This window comes from Chelonoidis abingdonii, chromosome 4 (assembly GCF_003597395.2).
Source record: "Chelonoidis abingdonii isolate Lonesome George chromosome 4, CheloAbing_2.0, whole genome shotgun sequence".
NCBI lineage: Eukaryota > Metazoa > Chordata > Testudines > Testudinidae > Chelonoidis > Chelonoidis abingdonii.
This window is the reverse complement of record NC_133772.1, coordinates 8,443,243-8,470,726: the sequence shown is the minus strand read 5'-3', so window position 1 is coordinate 8,470,726 and position 27,484 is coordinate 8,443,243. Positions and strand designations below refer to the sequence as shown.

Genomic DNA, 27,484 nt, shown 5'->3' with positions numbered 1-27,484 from the left:
TAAATAGGGTATGTGTACATTTTAGATCAGGAGTAGGCAACCTATGGCCAAAGGAGGCACCCAAGCTGGTTTTTAGCGGCACTCACACTGGCCGGGTCCTGGGCACTGGTCTGGGGAGGGGGGCTCTGTATTTTAATTTAGTTTTAAATGAAACTTCTTAAACATTTTAAAAACTTTGTTTACTTTACATCCAACAATAGTTTAGTTATATATTATACACTTGTAGAAAGAGACCTTCTAAAACAGCTTAAATGTATTACTGGCATGTGAAACCTTAAATTAGAGTGATCAGTGAAGACTTTACACACCACTTCTGAAAGGTCGCCCACCCTGTTTTAGATTTTTTGTCATATCTCACCTTGAGAATCCACAGGGGCTCTTTCCTCCTTATGCACTATCACCAGTAATAGTCCACTGATCAAATTACACTTTCCATTCCACCTGTGCAAAGCCAGAAGCCTTTAAGACAAGTGCAACCGGATGATAATTTAAGAAAATACAGAGACCAAGACATTATTGGCACAGAATTGGAGGCATTAGGTTTACACAGGTATTACCAAGAGCAGAAGTTGGCCTGAAGAATTATTACTGATCATGACAAATGATACCCGTGGCCCAGAGCAACCCTCAGATCCCAGGGAAAAGGTGTGAGGCTGCCAGGGATTCCAAGCCACCTTTTCCCTGAGGGGAGTTGCTGCAAGGCCCTGAATAGGGGAGCAGAGGAGGCTGCTGTATCTGACCACTCGCCCCTCTCAGGGCAGGCCCCGGGGAACCACCCTGATGGCTCCAGCCTCGGGGTCAATCTGTTTCCAAACAAGGCTGAGGTGTGAAGGGGGCGTCCCGGTTTCTTTTGCCCCACATGAGCCCTCCCCTGCTACCTGAGCTTCCATGCGCCTAGGGCCAGGCTGGGCCAGCTCGTGTCACACAGCGCGCAGCCAGGCACTCCCCCCACAGCCACCGCTGCACAGTGCCCCCTCCCAGCTGTCCCTGCGCGCGACCCGCCGGCCTCAGGGCTGGCTCGCGCTTCCCGCCTTTTCCTTCTCCCTGTGGCTCGCGCGGCCGTCGACCGCTGCGCTCAGGGGTGGAGCTGGGGAAGCGGCGGCGGCGGGGCGCGATCCCTGTGCCTTTGGGACCCTGGTTCTCATGCTGCTGGGCCTGGGGACATGGAAAAAGAAAAGCCCTTTAAACTGTTCGTGCCACCTAGGCTGAGCAGCAGCCAAGTGTCTGCGGTGAAACCTCAGGCGAGCGCCAGGGACGATGGATCTTGTCAGGTAAAGCCGGTGCGAACAAAATGGCTGCTTTGGGGCGCAGACGATGACCTGCGCCAGGATGTGCAGCGGCTAGGTGTGGAGAACATTCAGCTGTGAACGAAACGCAAGACCTGTCCATGCCCCCCTCCCTCTTCCTGCTGCTGGCGGGGTGTGCGTCTTGTGGGGACACGGCGGCGGGTGGGGCCGTCTTTCCCCAGCTATATTCCGCCGTGCCGGGTTTGTGGTGCGGTGAGGGAGAAATGGCTCTGCCCTTTCATAGATCAATGTCATAACACCCCTCTGCTGTTGCTCGAAGTCACCTTCTTGGAGATGAGTTCAGGGCCCTTGTCAAGAAATATTCGTGTCCTATTTTGAAGCGTAATTTCTAAATTGAAGCTCTAGACCTGCCTAATTGAAGTACTTTTATTACAGTGGTTCTCATCTAGGGTTGCCAGTTCTGGTTGGACCTATTCCTGGAGGTTTCATCACATGACTGAGTATTTAATTGAATATTAATATTTAATTCCTGGAGACGCCAGGGCAGTCCTGGAGAATTGGCAACCCAATTTCAACCAGGAGTCCAGGGCCACTGAGGGGGCGGTGAGCAGGTTTTAGGGCCTCTGCCAAAAGAAACCAAAGAGGACAAGTGTTAGCCTCACTGGAGCCCAGGGCAGAAAGCTGAATCCTGAGCCCCTATGCTCCTGGCTGAAGCCTGAGCAACTTAGCTTTGCAGGGGGGGAGGAGGGGCCCTGTGGCGTGAGATCCTGGGCAATTGTGCTGCTACCTACCCTCTAACACCACCGCTGGGTATTAATCTACTGAAAAACTCTTGCTTGGCACAAGTGGGCCATGAAACGTTTATAGGATGGGAGGGGGAAGAGGAGAGCATCAGAAAGAAAAAGGTTGAAAACCCATGTATTATTCGGTGTATGTGTATCTGGAAGGTTACACCTGTTGCACTCTGAAAGCTGCAGGGAGAATTATGGTTGTAGCTAGGCTTGGCAGAATTTGGTTTGTTTGTTTGTTTAAATAATTTTGATGGATAATAATGATTAGTTTTCAGCATTTTTTTCAGTTTTTATAGATTTAAATTTTCACAGTTGTGGGAAACTAAGGGGTTAGACAGTAAATATTTAGTCACAATAGATGTCGAAAGTCAAGAAGTTAAAGATTTATAGCCATTAAAACATTATCAATATCTCATGTAGAAATATACAAAATCCTTAAATCAAACAAATAAGCAGCATTTTTCTTACTTTGCCTATTTGTAAATGTTGATTTATTATAGGTGGAAATATTTTTTTAGTTGGTTTGTGTGTGTATACTGAAATTGACACTTACAGATAATATAATCCTTCCAAGCCTAACTAGCTTCAAAACAACTAAAAATAATGTTACCAGAATTTCCAAAAAAGGTAATATTTGGCCTAAGAACAAGAATGAAAAATTTCATCCCCCCCCAATATTGTTTTTTTTACAGAAAGCTACAATAATTTGAGAACGACCGAAAAAAATATAGATATTCAGCCAACGAGAAATAAAAATTGCAAAGCCTATTGTGGATAATTTAGAATACAGAAAATGATTCCAGGATTATAAAATGTCAGGGCCATATTCAGATATCCTTATTCACCCTGAATAGTACCTTACTTGACAAATAGTCCCACTGAAAGCAATTGGATAATGAACTATTTCATGTTCTGTCAGTCATTAGTACTAGTTGAGGCCTACACACACTTAATTGTCTATCGCATAAATATACATAGGTTCAACATATTCTTTTTTCTTATTGGGGTCTCTTATTCAAGTACTGATGAGTTCCAGATATGCTCAGTTTTTAAAAGCATTTGAGATCAAGTATACTGATATCAGATTTCTGTGGTATTTTCTAAAAATGAAAAAATTGATTTATAAGGTAAGATTTAGGTTGTGAAATTTCATCACACATTTTCTGAGAATGTTAGAGGGAATGGAAAATAAATTTTGAACAGAGCCTTAGCTATAGTATTGTTCTCAGTTTGGCACTCCCAGTCTTCAGATATACCTTAGCAAACTAATTTTTAAAATTTTCCAGGTTTTTAACAAGTGCACAGAAGATTATTTTAGTTTGCCTTTTGTAATGACAAGTACACCAAGCCATGGTGAAGTCACAGATCCAGGTAAGGCCAAAAAGGGTATTACATCATCTTGTACAATAGTCTCTTAAATTTAAGTTTCTAGTTCTATTCACTTTTTAATGTTTTCTAAGAAGACATTTCTAAATATTGTAACGTTTTGCCTAGTTTTAAGCTATTATATTATATGTTATACAAATTTATTTAGAAAAAATACTTATCAAAATATCTTTTTCAGATCCTGTTTCACAGAAAATAAATTTTTTGCCTGGGGTAGAAGAAGAGGTCAGTTAAGTGTACAAACTGTGAATCTAGTATCTCAGCATCTCACAATTTTTAATGTGTTTATCCTCACAATCAGAGCCGCAACAAGGAATTTTTGCACCCGAGGAAAGGGCTGGCTCCAGGCTCTTTGGTGACAATTCGGGGGTGGATCCCTGAGTCCCTCTCAAAGGGAAGGACCTGCCGCCGAATTTCCGCTGCCGCTTCAGTCATTGTTTGGCGGCAATTCGGCGGCGGGTCCATGTGTCCCTCTTGGAGGGAACGACCTGCCGCTGAATTGCTGCCAAAGAAGTGGTGGCGGTAGAGCTACCGCCGAAGCGCCACTGATCGCGACTTTTTTTTTCTCCTTCCGCCCCGCTTGGGCAGTAGAGCTGCACCCTTCCGCTTTGCACGCCTGAGGCAAATGCCTCACTCACCTTGTCCTTGTTACAGCACTGTTCACAATGCTCCTGTGAGGTAGGCAAGTAGTGTTTAACACATGAGGAAACAAAGGTACAGCCACTGAATGACAGAGAAGGTCTGCAGCGGAGGAGGGAATTGAACTCTGGTCTCCAAAGTCCTAGGCCATACCTAGTGCCATTAAACAGCCTTCCACTTCTACATAGTACAATCTATGGAAACACCAAATAATTTACTAGCATGAACTACTGAAAAACTGAATTACAGTACTGTACTTTCAGCCCATTTTCCACAGTTAAAGCTTTCGTGGGTGAATACTCATTTTGTCAGATGCACCCACGAAAGCTTATGCTCCAATACATCTGTTAGTTTATAAGGTGCCACAGGGCTCTTTGTCACTTTTTACATTTCTTGTGCGGTGCTCTACAGTTCTTTTTAGAGTTCTTAATTGACTGATATAATTAACAGCACATAAAGACCCTCTACTGCAGAAAAAACAGGAATTCTTGGTTATGCTCTCTGAAGACCTACTGATTTCACTCCCAATGCCTGGACTTTTGGGCACTGGAACTTGGTATGGGAAACCTAGTGGGTGAAATGCTGGCCTTAATTAAATTAATAACAAAACTCCCATTTACTTTAGTGGGGCCTGGATTTGACCCTGTGTAATCATCCATGACTGCCAGGATTTGCCTTCAGCTATGTTAGAAGATCTGAGTATGTTAGGATAATTTTCCCTTATTTTTATTGTGTTGTAATTATGCCTTTTTTGTTATTTCTTATTCCATGAAACAAATTAGTACACAGTGGTTTTTAGTGGCTGCTGTAAGCATTCAGAATAATGCATCAGTGGTGCTACAAAATTTAATCAGTTTAAACTTTGGTCCCTAGAGCAGCTTGCTTTGCAATTTATTAAAGAAATACGAATTCTTATGATATTTCTTAGAGACATGTGTAGAATATTTTTAATTAAACAGCATTTCAGATTAAATTGTGAAACCTGTTTCCAATAGAATATAGAAACAATGCATGAGCTTTATTCAAAACTCTACAAAGAAGCTGAAAAGATCAAGAGGTGGAAAGTGACAGTAGAATCTGAACTGAAGCAGAAGGAGAAGAAATTGCAAGAAAATAAAAAGATTATTGAAGCACAACGTAAAGCTATTCAAGAGTTACAAGCAAGTTTCTGTCTAGTATACTTCAAAATATATTTTTAAGAATAAAAACTTTCTGAGTAAACAAATATAATTTGGATTTCTGATATAATTTAATAATGATTCAAAGCTCACAAAAATATTTTAAGCAATTAATCTCGGGGAAAAAAATGTGAAAGTCTAATTGATCCAATAGCTTCACCTTTTTACAAGCAAAACTTCACTTTTTAATTTTAAAATGTAGAAACTTATCCTTTCAATAATGGATATTTGTTTTGAAAGAAAAAAGTGAGTTAATATATACAAAGAAAAAATAAGAATGTAATTAACATGTGGAAATAAAGCTTCTCTGTAACTTGTAGAAAGAGTACAGTGAAACTTGATATGTTTATTCTCTCTTTCATACAAACTATATCACAAAAAAGGGTTCAGAGTTAAATATTTGTAGTCAGACTGATATAACAGCACAGAGAGAGAAAATAAGAGGTATAATTAACAGCACATAAAAATATATTATCAAGTGAGATTTGAAAAGAAATAGAGCTAGATAATAAGTGTGTTATGAATAACTAATTTTTTATTTGTGTCTCTTAAAATTAGTTTGAAAATGAAAAACTAAGTTTGAAATTGGAAGATGAGATATGTGAAAATAAAGATCTTCTACAAGAGTAAGTAATATGAATAAAATATAGACATTTTTTTCATACTGAATACTTTTTCTTTATAATTTTAAATAATTAACTGCACTCAAGAAAGACATTAGATTGCAGAGCTTCTCAAGGCAAGGACCTTGTCATTTTTATATCTGCAAAATATTATGCACCCCTATAATATTATGTAAATGATAATAAAATAGCTATTTCTTCTTTCAGAAACAGTGCAACAAGACATTTGTGTAATCTGCTCAAGGAAACCTGTGCTCGATCCACAGAGAAGTCCAACAAATGTAAATAGTATTTAGATATTGTTTTACATTTGTAAATGCACAGTGCTGCATGGGAGAAAAAGCTTTCTTTCTGCTGGCAAGGATTCTAGTGTAGTTTGAGTAAGTTGTGCATGGCTCATCTCACTAAGATGAAGTTTTCTGTAGAAAATAAGCCATAGACTTAATAGCTATTAGTTTTGTGGTCTTAATTTCAGAGGTTTTTTTTCCCCAAAGGCAACAAAGTTGTTAAAGGGTTATACATTTATGTCTCCCAACCTTTTCTTTGGCATATTCATCGGAAGCAGCATTGACCTGTTTGGGGCAGCTAGATTCCTAAACAGTGCAGAATAAAATAAATGCATCACTCTAGTATTCTATACATTACATTGGCTACCCATTTACACATTGATCCAGGAAGGTATTTAAGCATATGTGTAAATTTAATAGTCCCATTAAATTCAATTTAAGTACTTAAAATTATGCATGTGCTTAAGTATTTTCCTGAATTGGGACTTTAGAACTATAATCTTGTATTTGATCTGGATTGATCTTCAAAACGCTCAATGTTGCCGAACCCACACTGCTGGAGAGTTGCTCTGTTTCTCTGGCCTCAGTCCTGCACATATTTACACATTTAACTTTACTACTGTGAGTAGCCCCGTTGTTGACCATTATCTTTCGTGACCGCTGTGTTCCTGAGGAGCAATGATATTGTCAGCTACAAGAGTGAAAGTCTTAAGCGCAAGATGCAGAAGTTTTTTAAGAGTTGTCTCATGGTTTTGAAACCTCTTTTCACAAGAGAAAAGAATGACCTCCATCTTGCCTCATATAGGGCAAAATGCAAGACTAAACCTTGCATCATACCATTTCCTCAATAATAAAAATGTAAAAATATTCTTCCTTCTCCAGCAATGGAAGACAGGGCAGAACCAAAAATCAGTATTGATTACACTATATGGGGAACCCATGACATTTTTGTAAGGTGCTTAGCTACCACAGCAGTGTGTTTGGTTACTCTGACTCTTTTATCTCCCTTGTGCTCACATCTATGTCATGTGCAAATCCTGCTGTATTTTCCTTCATAACATTTCTAAAATAAGATCTTTTCTTTCTGTTCACACAGCTGAAACATCATACCTCTTTAGTCCATACAAAACGAGCTGCTAAGATAATCTTTGCCTGTTGCACTAACTATATCACACAAATCTCTTTGAATCTCTTTGCTGACCAAGTTTTCTGTTGCATCAAATTCAGATGTTTTGTTCTCACCTTGGAGGCCTTGCACAACGTTGCCTCATCTTAGTTATCTGTTCTTGTCGTTTATCGCATCAGCCTCACGTTCCCTCGTCTGTACCAACGTTGTCAGCCTTGATGGTCCATTTGGCTGCTTTTCTCAAAGTGTCTTCACACTTTCTTCTATGCCATCTCTTACATATGGAACACCTTTCTTGAATTTATCTTTAAAATAACTACTCGCTCAAGACTCATTTCTGCCATGATGGTTATTGGAAATTGGCCAGCTAACAATGGTTAGGTTGAGGGGGCAATCCATGAAGTAAATAAATGCTCGATTATCTAGTTGTATGTGGCACTACTTGCACATATAATGATGTGCCCATATCACTTGACCTCCTTATTCCTCAAGTAGTCTCAGTGAAACAGAGTGGATTTCAGTGGGGCTACTCAAGGAATTTTCAACTCATCTTTGATACTCCTGCTGTCGCTGTGTATTGATGTATCAGAATCTGTTATAATAATAAAAATGATAATATGCTTGTACTGGTAGTTCCTGGATTTACATCTAGCCTGTCATTCTGTCTGGAAGAAGTGGAGTTCAAAATGAAGCCATGTAAACTGATCTGGAATGTTACTTAGATGGAGAATACACTTTTTCTGCATTGTATAACATTTGCAGATGTTTTGGTAAAATGACAGGAAGAAGCAAGATCACCATATCCATGTTTTAATTCTTGATGCACTGTGTATTGAAATGCTTGGGCAAAACTTTTTTTAAAAACATATGTAGAATCTAGTATGCCCTTATATATTACATTTATTGCTGTATTTTTATGCATATCTTAAAAGTAAAATTTTGTTCAAAATATTTTTATATTGACAGATGAACATGAAAGAGAAGAAACCAGACATCTATATATGGCACTTAATAATAATATCGAGGTAAGTGATTGATTGTAAGAGGTTTCAAAATGCTCTACATTTAAACAGCTGAATTGAGTTGATGTGAGTGCTGAGATTTTCCTAAATACAGAGCACATTTGTCACTGATCTACAGGAGATTCAGTGCCCTTGCTTGGAGCTGGGATGTGGGTGGTCCGGCCTAATGGGAGAGGCTGGGATAGGTAATTGGGGGTCAGAGTCCAGAGCCAGAAAATAAGCTGGGGATTAGAGACAGGATTGATAAGGATGTTAGTCAGAACAAGGTATAGGGGCAAGAACCAGAGATGAAGCAAGGATCAAGAACAAGGCAGGAACTGAGAAGCAAGGGAAGGAGCAAGATAGGGATCAGTAACAGGACAAGAGTTGAGTGGAACTAGGAACAAGGTTGAATGCAGATTGCAGAAGACAGAGAAGAATGGGGTCTGTTGCAGCATCATCAAGGAGTCTGCACAGTTGCTCGGACAGCCCTGCCTGGGACACTTCCTGGTGTAAGTAGTGGGTGTGAGCCAATCAGATGGCACTAGGCCTTGGGCATTCCAATAGGACCTTCCTGTGAGTCCTGATCTTCTAGGACTAGTGAGATACTGCTTTGTCTCTCGTCACTGGTGGTGACAAGGGACTGTCTGAGACCCAGATCTCTCCCCCCACCCCCTAAACCCCACCTCCCCCAAAAAAACAACCAACCCTGGGTTGTAGACCTGCCAAAACTGAGGACCCAAACCCCTGGATCCTCATAGCCCCAGCCTTTATACAGTTTCTTTGGAGTATCCCTATTTTTTGCCAAGCCCTTTGCTTTTTACAAGGTGAGACCCACAGTTGTACAACTCTGAGGCTGGGCCGTTAGGTGCCAGCACTCTTGATTTTTCTCTGTGGCTCTACAGCAAGTCTGAACAAGTTCAGACTCCTTTTAGAAACTTCCACTACTTTAGGGAGCAATATAACCACTATTTCCAGTGACAGAGGGTAGCCTTTTCAAAACAAGCCAGCATTTATTAGTTAATTGGAACACTATATTTGAGAATCCTTAGATCATCATGGAAAACTTAACAGAGTCTATATTGGCAGAAAACAACTGTGCACTGTTCCATGTCATCCTCGAATCTATTCTAGTGTCACTCTCTCTGACCCTGTCTCGCTGCTCTGGGCAGCAGTAAGTCTTAAAAACCATTCTAGTTGCTCCTTATAGATGCAACCTTCCTTGTCTCCCAGACAGTTAAAAGTTAATTTTCAGTCACTGGGTCTCCCATTGTCTCTCAAGGGTGACATTCACTTATGTCTCGCTTCTCTGTGTCCTGGGGAGAAGTTAACCTCTTTGCACCTAGTGGGTAACAATACAAAGTACAACTGAGTCACATAGAATGTTCATAAAAATAAAACAAAAATTCCCACAGTCTCCCCAGCATTCCCCTCCATTGTCACATGGGCAGCTACTGGTGCCGAGTGCCCAAGTCTTTGTTAAGAACATAATTATAAGAGTTTGTTCTATTCGGTTGGTGGTGTTTTTTTTAATGTAAAGAACTTTATTTGAAAAATATATATTTGTTCATACAAAACTTGCTTACGAACATTATAAGGTGCAATAAATTATACTATGACATAAGAATTCAAAATATACACTAGTCTTAAGTACAGCATAGTAAGTAGAGTGAAAATTTAGTCTTAAGGCTGGTCTACACTACCGCACTATCTCCTGTCGTCATAATTACTCCACCTCAGCGAGAGGTGGAAGCTATGTTGGCGGGAGAGTGTCTCCCGCTGACATTGCGTGGTGTATATGGCACTTTAAGTCGATGGAGATTACGTCCCTCGAGGGTGGCTTTTTCACATCCCTGAACGACTGAGTTACATCAACTTAAGCAGTAGTGTAGACAAACCCTTAATATGTTTTGTGGAGGAACAGATGAGTAAGTGTGGAAGATTAGGGAGGTATTAAGCTCTTTTGCATCATATTTTGTCTGGACTTCGGTATTTTAAACAAAGTAATTGTAAAACCATTAGTAGAGTCTTGCAAAGTACATTTGACCTTCAGTTTTTTCTGAAGTTCAGTGGGGATATAGTGAGAATTTTGAATATTTGTGAATGAGAAGGGAGAGGCATTTTTATCTGGGGTAGAGAATTTGATTTTAAAAGAGTTAAGTTAAATGTTTGTCTTTTTAACCTTTGACTTTTATTTATTATTTGTACTGTGATAGCACGTAGGCACCCCATGTTGTGCACCAGGGCTCCATTATGTTAAGCACTGTACAAATAGCTAGCAAAAAAAGGTCCCTGCTCTAAAGAACTTACCTTCTAAGTATGGAATTACTTGAATTTCTAGTTTTTAAAATAATTACAGTGTTCTAATAATATTGATTTAAATTAATAGCTGTCAACTGTAACTCTGTTTTAACAATGTACTTTTTAATCTGGAAACATTACCATTGGCTTATAATACTGCATATTTTTAAATGGTATGTACATTCCTTTTTCATTATAGGAAATCATTTGTCTGTGAACATTTATTGCTATGTTTTATTTTTTAGAGAACGATATTGGCTTTTGAAGAACTTCGTGTGCAAGCCGAGAACTCCAGATTGGAAATGTGTTTTAAATGTGAGAATTCTGCCTAACGTTTACAGTACTCATAATGTACTCTGTCTATGTAACAATCTCTTTGATCCTTGGAGATAGCATAACATGCACTTTTGACAGGAGTGATGGGATTTATTAGAACCAATGAATTATAGGCACACTGTTAAGCATGATTATAGGACATGCTTATGTGGTAATACGGGGAGCAGATGTCTTTATTACAGCATAACTTGGTTCTGCAATATGGCAACAATTCCTGAAGAAGGTCAACTAGATTCTAAAAAGGGGCATAAAAGAGATTCTCATCCATTCTTTGTACTCATTTGGCTTAATCTTACTCCCCTTAAAGTTATTGGCAAAACTCCCTTTAATTTAGTGGGAGTAGGTTTGGAACCTGTATACTAGTAATACTCTAAAACAGTGGTTCTCAACCTATTTACCATTGTGGGCTGCATCCAGTACTACCTCTGTGGCCCTGAGGCTGTTGCATGGGCTGCAGCTCTGTGCTGATTGGTCCACAAGCAGGCTGCAGGTTGAGAAACACTGCTCTAAAAGCTTGAAAATAACATTTATTCACCTGAGATAGGGTGCATAAGGTAATCTTTTATTCTGTTGGTGAGAGAGACAAGCTTTCAAGCTGCACAGAGCTCCTCTTCAGGTGTGAGAAGTGTACTCAGTCACAGGTTTAGCTAAATACAAGCAGTGACAGATTGTTTAGTATAAGAAGTTAACACACATCTCAAGGGACCATTGAAGGCGAAGTGCCTATTAACACCACTCCAGTTACTGGGGGGTAAGTAGGTTACAGATTGTTGTGATAAGCCATAAATCCAGTGTCTCTGTTCAGTCCAAGATGTTTAGAATCTAGCAAAACTCCACTAGTAACCTCCCTCCAGCCTGACAGTTCACCTTTCAGTATGACCTGTTGTAGTCTCTCCTTTAACCAGTTCCTTATCCACCTTTCAGTTTTCATATTGATCCCCATTTTTTTCCAATTTAGCTAATAATTCCCCATGTGGAACTATATCAGATTGAGGTAAATTAGATCCACTGTGTTTCCTTTGTCTAAAAGATCTGTTACCTTCTTAAAGAAGGAGATCAGGTTGGTTTGGCACGATCTAACTTTTGTAAAACCATGTTGTATTTTGTCCCAACTACCATTGACCTCAATGTCTTTAAATACTTTTGCCTTCAAAATTTTTCTCAAGACCTTGCATACTACAGATGTCAAACTAACAGGCCTTTAGTTACCCGGATCACCTTTTTTAACTTTGTTAAAAATCGGAACTATGTTAGCAATTCTCCATTCATACGGTACAATCCCTGAGTTTACAGATTCATTAAAAGTTCTTGCTAATGGGCTTGCAATTTCATGTGCCAGTTCCTTTAATATTCTTGGCCCCCCAATTTAGTCCCATTAAACTATTCGAGTTTGGCTTCTACCTCGGATGTGGTAATATCTACCTCCATATCCTCATTTGTCATCCTATCATTATCCCTAAGCTCCTCATTAGCCTCATTAAAGACTGAGGCAAAATATTTGTTTAGATATTGGGTCATGCCTAGATTATCCTTAATCTCCACTCCATCCTCAGTGTTTAGCGGTCCCACTTCTTCTTTGTTTGTTTTCTTCTTATTTATATGGCAATAGAACCCTTTACTATTGGTTTTAAGTCCCTTTGCAAGGTCCAACTCCCCATGGCTTTTGGCCTTTTTCACTTTATCCCTACATGTTCTGACCTCAGTAAGGTAGCTTTCCTTGCTGATCCCTCCCATCTTCCACTCCTCGTAGGCTTTTTCTTTTTCTTAATCACCTCTTTGAGATGCTTGCTCATCCAGTTTGGTCTACAACTCCTGCCTATGAATGTTTTCCCCTTTCTTGGGATGCAGACTTCTGATAGTTTCTGCAACTTTGACTTGAAGTAATTCCAGGTCTCCACCGCCTTTAGATCCACAAGTTTTTTAGTCCAATCCACTTCCCTAACTAATTTCCTTATTTTTTTAAAGTTAACCCTTTTGAAATCAAAACCCCTAGTCACAGACCTATTTTTGTTTATCCTTCTGTTTAGTTTGAACTGAATTAGCACATGATTGCTCAAACCAAGGTTGTCCCCTATAACCATTTCTTCTATGAGGTCCTCACTACTCACCAAAACCAAATCTTAAAATGGCATCCTGTAGTGGGGCAGCTACCCCACTCCTACAGAACAGAGGATGAAAGCAGCGCTGGAGAGGGCTACAGATTCAAAAGCTAGGCTGACTGGAGAAACAGCCAGTGCTGGGGCCACACCCCAATCAGGCCGCAACTGGCCCTATAAAAGGGCTGTGAGCCAGGAACTCAAAAAGGGAGTCTCTCTTTCTGGCTTCTGAGAGACAAGAACCTGGCTGACTGCAAGCTGAGAAGGGTACCTGAGGTGGAACAGTGCTGGGGAAGGGCAGAGGGAGCTGGGGAGCTCCGGCCTGATAAAATCTCAGGCTGCAGGCCTTGAAAAGGGCCTGTGAAAAGGTACTGGGGCTGCAGAGGGCCAGGCCAGAGATTGGCAAGGGCAACAGGTCCTAACCCCCCTTGTCGATGATGAGTGGTTTACAGACTGCAGTCTGCCCCAGTGAGCGTGGGCTAGATGGTGACTGGCAGTAGCCACTGAGGCAAGATGGGGTAGAGGGTTGAGGGTTCCACTGGGTGGGGAGACCTAGATTGTGGCTTACAGCTGGGGCAGAACCCTGACATAGAGGGGCACCAGGGTCTGGGAGGGACACGGGGGCCAGCGGCAGGCAAGACACCGGCCTGCAGAGGGCGCTTTGGGCTGGAAGAGCTAATTCCAGGACGACCAGCAGGAGGCGCCATGCCGGTGAGTCATCGCCTTGCCACATATCCGCTCTTGGTTCAGCAACTACTTGATGAAGGAATCGATCAGTTATCACATCCAGGAAAATCTGTTCTTATTACTAGCACTTGTCCTCCAGTCTATGTCTGGGAAGTTAAAGTCTCCCATGGTCATGCAATTCCCATTGGTGTTTACTTCATTAAAAACATTAAACAGATCTATATCCATATCCAGATCAGATCCTAGTGGTCTATAGCACACCCCAAGCACTATCCCAGGGGACGCTCTATTAGCTTTCTTCCCCAATGTGATTTTTTGCCCAAACAGGCTCTGTCTTATCTATTCCATCCCTTCTTATTTCTTTACAGTCTACCTCATCATTGATGTACAATGCTACTCCACCACCTTTGCCTTTTTTTCTGTCTTTCCTAAACTGCACATACCCTTCAATACCTGTATTTCCGTCATGACTACTATTCCACAATGTTTCTGTTATCCCTGTAATATCTGGTTTACTTCCTGCACCAGTAACTTTAGTTCCTCCATTTTTTTTTTTTACCTAGGCTCCTCACATTGGTATACAAAGATCTTAATTTTTGCTGTTTGGCCTCGCTCACATTCTTTACCTGATAAGCACATACATTCTTCCGCCAGTATCACCTATTAGACTGGTATCTACACTACCCTTCCTCCTTATGTCCATTCTCCTACCCACGGCTGTATCCTTTCTTACTTCATTTTCTTCCCTCTCAGTGTTAAAATCCGGCGTGGAGATTACCTGGACATCTCCCCCAAATTCCTCGTTTAAAGCTCTCTTAATCAGTTGTGCCAGCCTCCATCCTAGAAGTCTATTTCCCTCCCTACTCAGGTGAAGCCCATCCTGAGAGAACAGTCCTGTATCCATGAATGCCTCCCAGTGGCCATGCATTCCAAAGCCCTCCTTATAGCACCACTGCCTGAGCCATCTGTTGATCATTATAATCTTGTCACACCTTTTGTTGCCCTTCTCTAGAAATGCAGAATCCCACTGAAGATCACCTGAACCTCAATTTCCTTAAGCATCTTCCCCAGCCTGGCACAGTCTCCCTTGATATGTTCCAACGAGAATCTAGCCATATCATTTGTTCTCACATGAAGGACAATCAGTGGATTCTTTCCTGCTCCCTTTAGGATCTTCTTCAGCCTCAGGTCCACATTCTGTATTTTAGCACCCGTCGGACAGCACACCCTTCTGTTCTCTGGATCAGCTCTGGTTACAGGCCTGTCTATTCATCTCAGTAAGGAGTCCCCAATCGTGTAGACCTGCCTTTTCCTGGTGATGGTGCGATTCTCTGGTCTATCCTCTGTTCCCTCTGGCTGCAAGTCTACTTGATTCCTATTCTCCCTTGCAATCCTCTGCAACCCGTCCTGTATCCTCCTGGGGCTCATATTTGGTGTTATCATCTCCATTGATTCTTCCCCTCTTCCTATAGAACTAGATGCTCTTCTCTTCTTCTGTGCCCTCCCACCTTCAGTGACCACCTGCTGTGCCCCTTCTTCATTTTCGAACTCCGCAAACCTGTTCCTGAGCTCTATTTCTTCTTCACTAGCCCATCTTTTCCTCTGCCTGGTTCTCTTAGTTACATGCCTCCACTGTCCACTTTCCTCACCCAGCAGTCTCCCCTCAAAGTTCTTTGGTCCTGTTTCCATCTGCAAGTCTGAGCTTTTCCCTTCAGCCTCCTCGTGTCTTTGCTCCATCATATGCTCGAACCCCCTTCTAAACTCAACGAGAGTTTCCACCTGCACTCCAGTCCTCAGATCTTTTCTTCCATCAGCTCTATCAGGCGGCACTTCATGCAGACAAAACTCTTTTCAGGTACCCCCTCCAGGATCATGTACATGCTGCAGCTTCCACATCCAGTCATCTTCATTGTGTCTTCCACTGCTTGGGTCACTACCACTGCTGCCTCTGTATCTGTCATAGCCTTCCCACATAAATCTTGTGAGTCCGTGAAACACAAGCCAAACCAAAACACCACCACCCACAGCAAAACAAACTCCCAACGAGCACCAAAACACTGCCAGAACGCTGCCAGAACACCTTCACTAACCTGTCTATTCCTCTGCCTTCCTCTCTTAGTCTTCCCCTCGAAACTCCCCTTGCAAATTCTCACTCAAACTCCCCTGTTTACAGCTCTGTTTGCTGTCTCCTGTGCCGCTGCAGCTGTCTATGCTGCTGCCTGTCAGCTTTGTTCTTGTTTTACTTCTGTTTTAGGGTTTTGTATTAGTACATATCACCATAAGCATCTTGCAGACACTGTTTTTTTCTTATTATGGAGCCCAGCCCACAATGGCACTGCTTGTTTTCTGTAGTTACCTTCTTGATATATGACGAAGCTGCACTGGTTTATATCAGCAAAAAAAATTGGGCTCATTATTTGCTTATTTACACTTAAGTCCCAGCCTTGCATCATTTCTGTACATGAAATTCTCATTGACTTCCCATTTTACATAATACTGGAATAAATGTGAAGAGACAGTGCAAAAAATATTTTCTCTGAATGGTTCATAGCTTCAGACATAACCTCAGCAGTATTTCTATAATGAAAAAGCTATACAAATATACATATATTTTTAAATGATAATTATATTTGATTTCTTGAAGTATATTTAGTTTAAATACTAAGTATTTTACATTATTTTATCTCTGAAGTAAAAGAAGCAGCAGAAAAAGTAGAACAGCTTGAAAAAGAATACAAAATGGAAATAAATGTCAAGGAAAAGCAGGTTTGTTTAGTGTAAAGTCCAATTTGTACATTTTTATTTGGAAATATAATTTGCATTATATGGAGCAAAAATTTCAACTAATTTTGACTGATTTCTGTTGTTGTTGACTAATTTAGTTGAAGTGCAGAAAAATCAAAATAGTTCTTTAAAAGGTGCTTTGTCTGTAAAAGAGTTTGTACTTTTGAAGGATGCAAATTATTATTATAAGTGATATTTAAATTGTGTGCTTCTTGCTTTGTGTTGTTTGGATTAAAATGTTAATGGGAGTTATGCCATTATTTGTTTCGCCACAAAGCACCATAAAAAGAAGTACTGAGTTCTGACAGTCCTCATATTTGAGCAAGGTTCATTCCACATCTGCTGGTGAAGAAGAGATGGGGGAAGGACAATGCAGAAGCTGGGAGGAAGGTTCAGGAAACAGATCAGACCAGGGACTGACTAGAGGAATACTGAGACTAAGAGAGGGAATAGGGTGTTGTCATGGTATTGAGGGAGCCAAAAAAGGTGGGCAGATTGTGGAAACTTGCGGTGGTGGTATTAGGAGTGTAATCAGTAGTGTGGAAAGGAGGTTTTATTTTTTTAATCTGAGAAGGGTCAGAAGTTGGACCTGTTGGTTCATGGGGAGAATGGATCTGAGGAGTGTCAAGCAGTCTCACCAGGCACTGGTATAAGTGTGGGAAATGACAGCAGGAGACCACTTGAGAGTCTGAATGGATACTCCATTCTCCCTAAATATAAGTTTTTACACCTCCATCCTGTTGGAACTTACACTCTAGTTTTGATGGCATATCTGCTGTCTCTAGACTGAAGTACCTTTTTTTTTTTTGGTGGACATTTGGTTAATGCCTCCCTATTTTTTCTTGAGCAGTATTCATTTTTCTACAGTTATGTAATGAAATCCTAATCCTGTGTATAATGTACAAATGTGAAAATAATATGAAATTAGTCTTTTCTAGACTTTGTTGTTTATATATTGTAATTGCTCTTCACTTCATTAGCTATCAGTTTTGACTGTGCAAAGTGGTGAAAAAGACAATAAAATGAGAGACATCACAGTTCAGTTGCAAGAATCAAGGGATAAGATTATTGATTTAGAAGAAGCAACAAGTAAGAATTTTAATTGCTATAATCCAAATAGCATTATTTGTAATAGTGCAAGAGACAGAAAAGCTAGAGATTGATCATGGTGCTGTTATTCTTTTGCTGAGCACTGGTGGAATTTGGGGCCTTGCAGATCACTTTCCTGTTTTGAAGCAGAAATTGGGTGAAATGGAATTGAGTATTTTGTTAGTGTGATTTGTTTGTTTACAAAATATACACAAGTGCTGTTTTCCTTGAATAGAGTTGGTAACAAACATCGGCTAAGCAGATACCTTTTGTAGAAACCTCAGGTAAAGTGCCCCTGTCTCAGTCCTAAGAAGCAGTTGTCTTGCTCTCCTCTCACCCCAGGGAAAATCTCAAATTGCTAACAAACCCAGCTGCTTTTAAACATATCCTGTGTCCTTTTTTCCCACCCTCAGCACTTGCACACTACATCTGTGAAATCCTTAGTCCAAGGCTAATCACTGAGACCACATGGCCTGGAAAAGGGAGCCTTGGCATTGTTCACCTGCTTCTTAGTACAAAGGAGTGTCAAAGCTGTAAATGCCAGACCAATGCTTTAATCCACACAGTCTCTTTAACCAGTGTCTGAGTGCTTATAGATCAGTGACAACTTAATGGACAAACAATTAGCACCTTATACCATAACAGTATTTCAAACTTTCATCTCTAAGGTCTGGTCTACAATTATTTATTATTGTGTTGCCTAAGAGCCCCAGTCATGGACCAGGAACCCATTGTGCTAGGTGCTGTACAAACAAAAGAAAAGATAGTCCCTGCTCCCAAAAGTTCACAATCTAAGTATAAAATGAGACAACAGATGGATACAGACAGATTGATGAGAGAGGACAAGAAAATTGAGACACAATGTTGGTCAGCATGGTAGGCTGTTTTTGTCTCAATATGCCAGCAGTTTTTGTAGTGGTATAATGGATGCATAGTTTTTGTACCAATGTAATAATTTGTTTTGGAGGTGTAATTATTATTATTATTATTTTTACTGCTAGTGTGGACACTGTTATAGAATATAGCTTATTCCTATAAGAGAATATGTTATACTGGTATAACTGTGTCCACACTGTGGGAGGAGTTCCATTTTAACTATTCCAATATAGCTAAAAAGGTACAGTTTTTGTGTAGACCACTCTAGGTCACTGGTTACTGAAAGTTGTTAGTTTTCAGCAGTTCTTCAGCAGCCAATGAAATAAATGGTGGTTTCACTCTTTTCTACTGGACATGTTTCCACATCTCCAAAAAATACCATTACAGGTGACATTAGAGTTGACATCCTTGTAGGCAGTCAAAAGGCAAAGGATTGAATGGAGTAGGAACTTGAACTGCTGCTAGAAGGGGCCTTCCATTTCACAGTTGAGACATGTCAATGAGTTTTTGAGTGAAACTTGCAGAGGACAAAGAAAGGACTTCAGTCTTCTTAACTGTTAATCAGCCATTTTTAATTAAATTAAATACTTCTTAAAAATAGCGGTATGTTTTCAGTGATTTTGACACATAAAATTATATAATTTTATCAGTAATTAAGTTATTTCTGTTTGCTTCACTTTGTAAAATTGTGGGGAGAATCCTAATTCATTGGGTAGATGAGGAATAATTAATATTTATTTTGGAGGGTTGGAAGTTTTATAGTTTAGTTTTTTTATACCATGTTGTGCCTAGGATGGGTACAGTTAATTAAATTTTATAAATAAAACATATATAAAGTACAGTATTCCCTGTATTTTATATTTACATCATGAAAAGTGATATATATGCAGTGCTGTCTCATGTCTCTCTCCTAAATCATTGCGATAGATAGATAAATTATTTAAGTGGCATATATCGTACAAATTATTGTAGAGTACAATCAAATTTATTGTTTGGTACATGACATAATGTTTAGAAACATTAGTGTATATCTTATCTGTAACAATTGTCATTTAGAACAACAAAAAGAAATGTTAAAAGAATCAGAGAGCAAACAGGAACATTTGATGGGAAAACTGGAAGAAGCTAAAGTTTTGCTGCAAAAAACAGAGGTATGACATGCTCTAACTTTTTTTTTTTTGTTTTACAAATCAAAATGTAATATAAATAAGGTAAATGTGTAATTTGTACAAGCAATTGTCAGTACTTTTCATCCAAGCCCTGAATTGTAATTGCTTACTATTACACATTGTGATGAGTTGGACCCCCCTTCTGGGATGTCATCTAATGTACTAGGATTTCACTGAGCCTCTCCTTCTCCACCACCCTGGGTTCCCACTCCCTGTTTTGCTGAATTAGGCTCCCCGGCCTATTGCAGCACACACGCAGAGGTAGGGCCACACCCAGCTACAGCCAAACTGAAGTCAGCTCTGTGCGAGAGGATTCCCCCAGCACTCACGTGCACACCCCTTTTGGGAGATAAACCCAAAATAATACTGTCTTGCACTGTATAGAAAAATCTGCACAGCGCAAGCTCATAAAAATCTGCCCTCTTCCTCAATGTGAAGAGAGATGTGCACGACTTCTTCCCCCCCTTAGAAATTACATAAACTGGGTTTAATAATAAACGAAATAAGTTTATTAACTACAAAAGGTAGATTTTAAGTGGTTAAAGAGATAGCAAACAGAACAAAACAGATTACGTTAGTAAATAAACAAAAGCCGCAAACTGAGCTTAACACATTAGGTATGTAGGATACAAATTAGCAAATTCTCACCCTGGGTGATAAACAGGCTGGCGGATTCTTAAGGCACAAGTTGCCTTGGCTTTCCCAGGTTTTCTTACACAGGCTAAAAATCCTTCCAGCCTGGGACCAGCACTTCCCACAGTTCAGTCTTTGTTCCTCAGATGTTTTGTTGTAGGGAGAGTAAGGCTGCTCATGTTGTCATTGTCCCTCTTTTATATCTTCCCCCCACTTGCTGGAAAGCTTTTTTGCTGTGACCTGGGTCAAACAGTTCCCATTGTGTAGAATTATCTCTGAGAGGTTTCTGTTGCACACAGTTCCTGGGGTAATCCTTATGCCTGTGTGCATTGTCTTCAGTAAGCCACTGACATTATTTGGCCTCATCCAACGGAGCATATTTGAAATACAGAGACATGGTCAATATTCCCAGCTTCAGATACAAAAATGATACATACATACGAATTGGATAAACACATTCAGATGATCATAACTTTCCCAATGAGATCTTACATGAGCCATCTTGTATAAAGTACATTTCAGATATCTCATACCCATATCATAATCATATTTCCATTATGAATATGGGGGGTTACGTCTTACACATATTTACAACAAATTTTATTTTTTTACACTTCTTTCCATTTAGACTGTTCAGAAGAGTTTAGAAACCGAATTACGGACTGCAATGAAAACCTTAATTGAAGTCACTGTAGAAAAAGAAGCACAAATGGAAGAACTTAAAGAAACTAGGGCTTTGCATGCCTCAGTGGTTGAAGAATTTGAAATTACTGTTTCGAATTTGAAAGAGTTGTTGAAAAGAGAACAAAATAGGTTAGAAAGGTTTTTACATTTAGAGTGAAAGGATGATCTTGCGATTTAAGGCACTAAACAGTGTTCAGTTCCTAGCTCTTCTGTAGAGCTTTCTGTGTGGCCTTGAGTAAACTACCTAATCTTTGTGCCTCAGTTTTCTACCTGTAAAGTATCATCCTTAATTTCTCACATCCTTTGGAGTTTTTTTTTTTCTGAATAGTTAGCTTTTTAGGACTGGTTCTTTCTCTTACTGTGTGTGTGTTGTGTTTAGCACAATGTGGCCCTAATCTCAATTGGGACTTGTAGGCAGTACTGTAATAGAAGTATTCAATAATAATAAATGTAGTGATACGGACATTCAGTGGGTATATAATAGTATTATTATTTAGTGCTACTTAATGTTCTTTCATTTAATTTGTCATTAAAATGTTTGGGTTTTTTTGTAAGAAGTAATTGATGGTAATTAAAATTAATCTCAGCAAAACTAGAATTTGATCTAGAAAGTAGGTATTTTATGCAATTCTTGTAATGGAGTTTTTCAGGAGATTGACTGCATTGCGCTATAATGTGATATCACTAGTAGAAACTGGCTCGCACATAAATTGGTGTAAATCTGGAGTAACTGCACTGACTTTTCTATGGTTACTCCAGATTCATAGTAGTCTAAGGGTAAAATCTGGACACGATTTTTTTTGAAAAAATGTAACATTTACTTTAAAAAAAATCTAAATTTTGGGAATGTATCTCTTTATCAATTTATTTTTAACTAATTTTTTTTAACTAATTGTATTATGCCCGCAATTCAAGCAACATGTTGAAAGAATGTTTGTTACTTAAATTTCTCACAGCTTACTTGCCTATATGCATAGTATATTTACCTATCTGCTTGTTAGCAGGCAGAAAGACGCATTGTATTTCCAGTAGAAATATGACTTACTTTTCTAGTTTAAATCCTACATGGAAAAATACTCTTTTTATGCTCTAATTATGCTTTTTATGCTCTAATTATGCTCTTAAATAGATTGAAGCAACTTGAAGAAGAGTCAGAAATACTTGCCTCAGAGCTCCAAAATAAATCTGTTGAACTGGGTAAGATTTGCCGAAAAAAGAATACGTTGTTTTGCAAGAGCTGGGTACAGGTAAAAATATCAGTATTAGTTCTCTGAGAAGGTTGGTGTTATCTGTATAATACCCAGTCCAGTGTCTTGTATTTTGATTCATGATGTAGTATGTATATGATCAATGTAGGGGAGATCCTCTGGTAGTGTAATGTTGATGAATGCCTGTCTTTTTTAGACTGTTCTAAATTATACGGAAGATCAGTTCGAAGACTGAGGAAGTGGAAAGATGACAACATAAACTACCTTTTCTCCCTTTTCCCAGGTCCCTTGCGAAGCAGAATTTGAATTGATCCAGAATGCTGGCCCTAAGATTTTCATTACTTTCATATTCTTATAAAGAAATTCATAATTTCCTTACGCAAAAATATTTCTGCCAAAAGGTGTTTTTTGAACTGTTTGTCTTGAATATTAGCAATCATTATTTGTGGTGTGTGATTGGTGTCTAAAAAACAGTACTACGGAATTTACTTCCTGATTGAATAGCTGCAACTTTTATTAAACAGGAGGAGGAAAATCTGTGAGATTTCAGGATAGCCATGCGCATGAACAGTTATGGTCCAAATCTTTGTGCAAGCTGACATTTGTATAAGTATTCTAAAACTAGCTTTTTCTGTGCATTCTTGCAAATAATAATTCACTTATAGATGTGTGTGTGGAAAACATAAGTAGGGTTGTGAATACCACTGAAGTGAATGATTTAATTTTTATTGAAATGTATGTTCACTAATACTTTTTTGAAGTATTTGTCCAGCTCAGCTTTCAATTAAGTCATGTTACCAAGATATAATTTAGAGCAGAATATGGCCTTGAGTCAAGATTTCTGGATTTGGGCCAATGTCTTTTTTAACTCCATAGAAAAATATATTCAATGGTAAAATATAAATTAATTTTCATACATGACTTGAAACTAAAAATAAAAGGCAATATGTTTGGCCCTGATTCAGCAAGATACTTCGGTACATTTTGGAATTTTGAGCACATGCAGTGCCAATGAAGTCAGTAAAGCTACTCATTTGCACAAAATTAAGTCCTTTACTGAATTGGGACCTAAAAAGCTTTTGAGGGGGAAAAACAATGTTGATAATATATTAATATATAAAGTTGTATCCATTTTGTATTAAATCTTTACGTTGTATTTGCTGTAGAAGAGATGACCAAACTAAAAAGTGACAAAGAAACACAACTTGAAGATCTGACAGAAGCCTTGGTAAATATAAATTGTCCTAGATGTTAATAGTCTAAAGCAGTGGTTCTTAACCTCTACTGCAGCTTGCACCCCTTTGGTTCTCAAAAATATGTTCTTGCACCCTTTATCAAAAAGTATTGAAGTAGGTCAGTTCTTTAAACCTAGATATATCATAAATATAGAATGAAAGAGAGAGAATTTTATATTTATTTTAATTTTGCAGTTAAAATTTAACGCAGCAATCATTAAAAATGCATGATGTTAAAAAGTTTGAATAAATAGGTTTGATGAAACAAAGTAGTCGTACTTATGTGCCTATGCTTAATGTGTGTTTTCGATGATTTACCTTCTAAAAAAATCTGGAATGTCTCACACCCCCAGAAAGGGCATCTCACACCCCCAAGGGGTGTGTGTACCCCAGGTTAAGAACCACTGGTCTAAAGACATTTATTTTTCGTTTGGGGTCCAGCGTCCCTTCTAGAGGCTTCCTAGAGACCCCATATCAACCATCTCCAATCTATTCAAAGCTTGCCACTAAACTTAACTTTCTAATTGATCATTTAGACTATTTCACTCATCTCTTTTGAAGTCCCTGAATACTACTTCTGGTTCCCCTTTGCCTGGGCCTTCCACAACTCCACCACAGCCTACGCGTTGGACTTCATCTCTTATTTTGCTTCCTGTGTATGGCTAGGAATTGAGCCTTTGATGCTCCTATTTCATTTTCTTCTCTCACTCCTCCTTTCGCATGCCATCTCCTATGGATGGGATGACCTAGTCTTGGTAATGCCAAACATTCACCCTGTTCTTCATTCAGATGCCTTTCTAAATACTCAATTTTTCTCCATGATGTTTGTAACTGCCCTACCCCTGTTTGAACTCCTCTGACATGAAGTTGTGAAATGATTCAATAATAATTTAAAAATTATTTAATATGCCACCTTCTGGATCCCACTGTGGTCTGTTTTTTCTGTAACTTTTAGTTTGTAGAAACTAGAATGTTTTTAAAATAGAGCAATCTGCCAATAAATATGCCAATAAATTTTGTTTAGCCTCTCCGGTGCCACACACGACTCCTCTTTCGTTGCTGATACAGGACTAACACACTACACTGACCGTCTATTTGGTGTTCCGTGGATTGTAACTCTCAAGTTCCACACAAACGACGTGCATAGAAATGAGAAATATCATGTTGATACCAAGAACATGTCCTACATCTGTTGAGCCGCCCCGGGGGAAAAAAAGGTATTATTGCAACACGAGATATCTTGTCTTTTTTTTCTGATCAACGCAAGTTCCTACAATAGAGTGCAGCTGCGTGGAAAGATAAAAGCAGTAGGGGGCTACCACGTCCAACAACTTACCTGTCAAAGAGGCCTAGATTATCGACGGCAACAGCTGGCTTGCATGGCCACGGCTCCTTTTTTAGCATGCTTAGTGTGACAAAAGTAACGCGGTATGTCTTCTCAAGCTGGAATTACAACCTTCTACTCCACGTCTTGCCATACTTCCACAGTTAGGTGTCGCGCAGCTGCCCCCTACGTTCGTTGAGATAACTTTACCCTAGCTAACACTGGTGGGCCGGCAGGGTCGCCTGGAGTCCACTATGGCTGATATATTACCCAGCCGATCAACCGTCCCAGTTCCTATTCTTACTGCCCGTGTGGTCGTTGGAAACGTGGAGCGCACGCTTTAGCTATTTGACTCCGTTTCCTAGCTACTGAGTTATTGTGTCTTAGTATTAGTTATAATTCTTTTATATATATTACTTATTATGCGTTTTTTTCCCTTTGCTACATAGTATTACATAGTAAGCGGGCTTACGGGAGTAGCCCCCCCGACCGGCCGAGCCCCATGCCGGCTCAACTGGTGTCGTAGTGCCGTGCTTGGCCGGCCTCCGCGTGCGATAGGAGCCACACGACTCTGTTTAGGCTTGGGGGATCTATTTTTTCACACGCTAAGTGCCCATTGGCAAGGTGTTTATAGCCTGAGAACAAAAATTTGGGAAAGCCGACCACTTTCCTTTCCCTCCAACTTCTGCAACCGAGGCGCTGGCTACTCAGCGGCCAGAAGCCGTCTCCCGAACGCGGGACCCGGACCGGCCAGTCCGCACACATCGACCCGGCAACCGCCCTCTCTTCTGGGGTTGAAGAAAGCCACGAGGACTCTTGGCCCCCCAAGTTTTTTTGGCCCCCCCGCAGCTCCCCGGACCCGCTGGTGTTTAAGCTCCCTGCTACTGCGCTTCTGTGTCAAACTGCACCGCAGCCAGAGAGCTCGTACGTCGGATGCCAGGCAACAACGCTGGAGGCCCCCCCCCCCAAAAACTTTTAAGAAGGAAACCCCCCCCCCGCCCCCCCGGCCAACCGTTGATTCGGTCTCCGCGGGGCCGTCGATCCAGTGCCTGCGCTCGCATGGGGCTGTTGAGCCTTCCTGCTAATCATCGCTCCAATGAGCCACCCCAGTGCACCAGAAAAAGAGTGCCACGCCCGGCCGCAACCCAGGAAAAAAACTGCGGTACCGACAAGACCGCGGCACGTTGATTTCCGTCCCCAACCCACGGCCGTTGAATCCAGGCATGACCCGCTCCGGCACTGCCCAATGCGTGAGCTTACTGACCTGCGCCATCCTGCAACTGCACCGCAGCCAGAGAAGCGCCGCTCTAAAGCTCGACTCGCCAGGCACGACATCACCCTGCTGCGAAAAAAAACATAGCACCGTCGATAACTCCCTGGCCCCACAGGGCATTGTAGTGGGACACTGACTGCTCCCCGGCCCACCCAAATGGTTGACCCTTCACTCGCTCTGCTGCCACCGTGCATTAAAAGCACCGCAGCAGAGCTCATCTAAGACGAGGGCACGCCCCCACAGCCACGACACTGCCCGCCGCACCGACACCCCGGTCCCTGATGCAAAGCGTACACCCGGTTAAACCGTTCACTCCGTGCCAAAATGCCCCCGGCGCACGCGTGGTCAAGCCTTCGCAAAACTGACCCACAAGTGAAACTGCAAACCGCGGACAGAGATCTGTCTACAAGATTGCAACACAAAGAGGCACTGCTAGATGGCAAGTCGATCAGGTCCCACAAGGGCCTGTCACAGCTCCCCGGTGAAACTGTGGTCGAGCTTACGTTCCTCCAGGAGACTCTCTCCCACGACGAGGCGCCTCCTCGTGTGCCGTGACCGAGTGGAAAATCATGAAAACGCGGCAAAAAACACACCATCCACACGGTGCGGCTACTACAAAATGAACCTTTAATATGACCATACCTCTGGGTTTGGGGGTTGAAAAGCAGAAGCGGGCAGCGTTCATGATCACGGTTCCGCAGATGGTCACCCCAAGTTCCCGTCGCACTAACCTGTACGCAGGTAAAAAATACTCGCCTTGGGACACCAAGAGACGAAAAAACTCGCCGCACAGATGTCCCAACGAATACAACCGATATACCACCCGGACCCGTCTCGGATCAGCAAAAGCAACTGTACTCCTGTAGGCCACCCCACCTGAGTATCTCGGTCGCCTCCCACGCACGCGCTCTGGCGCAGGTCCAGATCTCGGTACAGTACAGTGCGCCTTGCGGTACCGCCAGGTGGCAAGTGGGCAAAGGTCCTGGAGAGTCAGAACTCTCTTGCCATAGACTTTCAGACCTGCAATGCATCCAGAACACGCATCAGTGTCCTTCCCACCGGACGAGGCTTTATGCAGACCTCGCCGCGAGATTCTGGGACACACAACCTGAGAGCCACAGGCTCCTCCGTACATGGAGGGTACAAACTCACCCTGCGGCACCTCCAGGCTGCAGAGGTCCGGAGATTAGGGCACCCGGTGTAGTGGGTCCAAAAATTTTTTCTTGTCGCTGGTTGCCCGCTCCGCAAGGAGGGGCCCTAATCCGTTTATTTCGGACCGTATCCAGGCAATGCATACTACTATGGGGGTAAAACGAACTGTCTGTCCGTCCCCCCCCTGATGCACTCGTCATTCAAGTGTCAGAAAGGGACGGATGGGCCCACCAAAAAAAAAAAGGGGCCCCCGGCCCCCCAAAGCCCCCCCCGGGAAAAAAAATTTTCGAAAAGGGGGGGGGCTAAAAGGGCGTCTGGAAGGAAAACCCCCCCCCTAAACTCAGCCGCAAGGTTGGTAT

At 41.1% G+C, this 27,484-nt stretch overlaps 1 protein-coding gene across 1 annotated transcript in view; it reads left to right on the top strand.

Annotated features, from left to right (window-relative positions):
- Nucleotides 1-1,011: 1,011 nt before the first annotated feature.
- Nucleotides 1,012-27,484, top strand: part of SYCP1 (synaptonemal complex protein 1) — an 80,062-nt gene continuing 53,589 nt past the window's right edge. Inside the window, exons 1-14 of the mRNA XM_075064707.1 lie at nucleotides 1,012-1,271; nucleotides 3,325-3,409; nucleotides 3,603-3,649; nucleotides 5,059-5,223; nucleotides 5,800-5,867; nucleotides 6,072-6,145; nucleotides 8,244-8,302; nucleotides 10,825-10,894; nucleotides 16,391-16,464; nucleotides 17,463-17,571; nucleotides 19,504-19,598; nucleotides 20,878-21,062; nucleotides 22,063-22,130; nucleotides 23,308-23,369. Coding sequence (XP_074920808.1) covers nucleotides 1,164-1,271; nucleotides 3,325-3,409; nucleotides 3,603-3,649; nucleotides 5,059-5,223; nucleotides 5,800-5,867; nucleotides 6,072-6,145; nucleotides 8,244-8,302; nucleotides 10,825-10,894; nucleotides 16,391-16,464; nucleotides 17,463-17,571; nucleotides 19,504-19,598; nucleotides 20,878-21,062; nucleotides 22,063-22,130; nucleotides 23,308-23,369 — 1,269 coding nt within the window. The 5' untranslated portion in view covers nucleotides 1,012-1,163. The remainder of the gene's footprint in view (nucleotides 1,272-3,324; nucleotides 3,410-3,602; nucleotides 3,650-5,058; nucleotides 5,224-5,799; nucleotides 5,868-6,071; nucleotides 6,146-8,243; nucleotides 8,303-10,824; nucleotides 10,895-16,390; nucleotides 16,465-17,462; nucleotides 17,572-19,503; nucleotides 19,599-20,877; nucleotides 21,063-22,062; nucleotides 22,131-23,307; nucleotides 23,370-27,484) is intronic.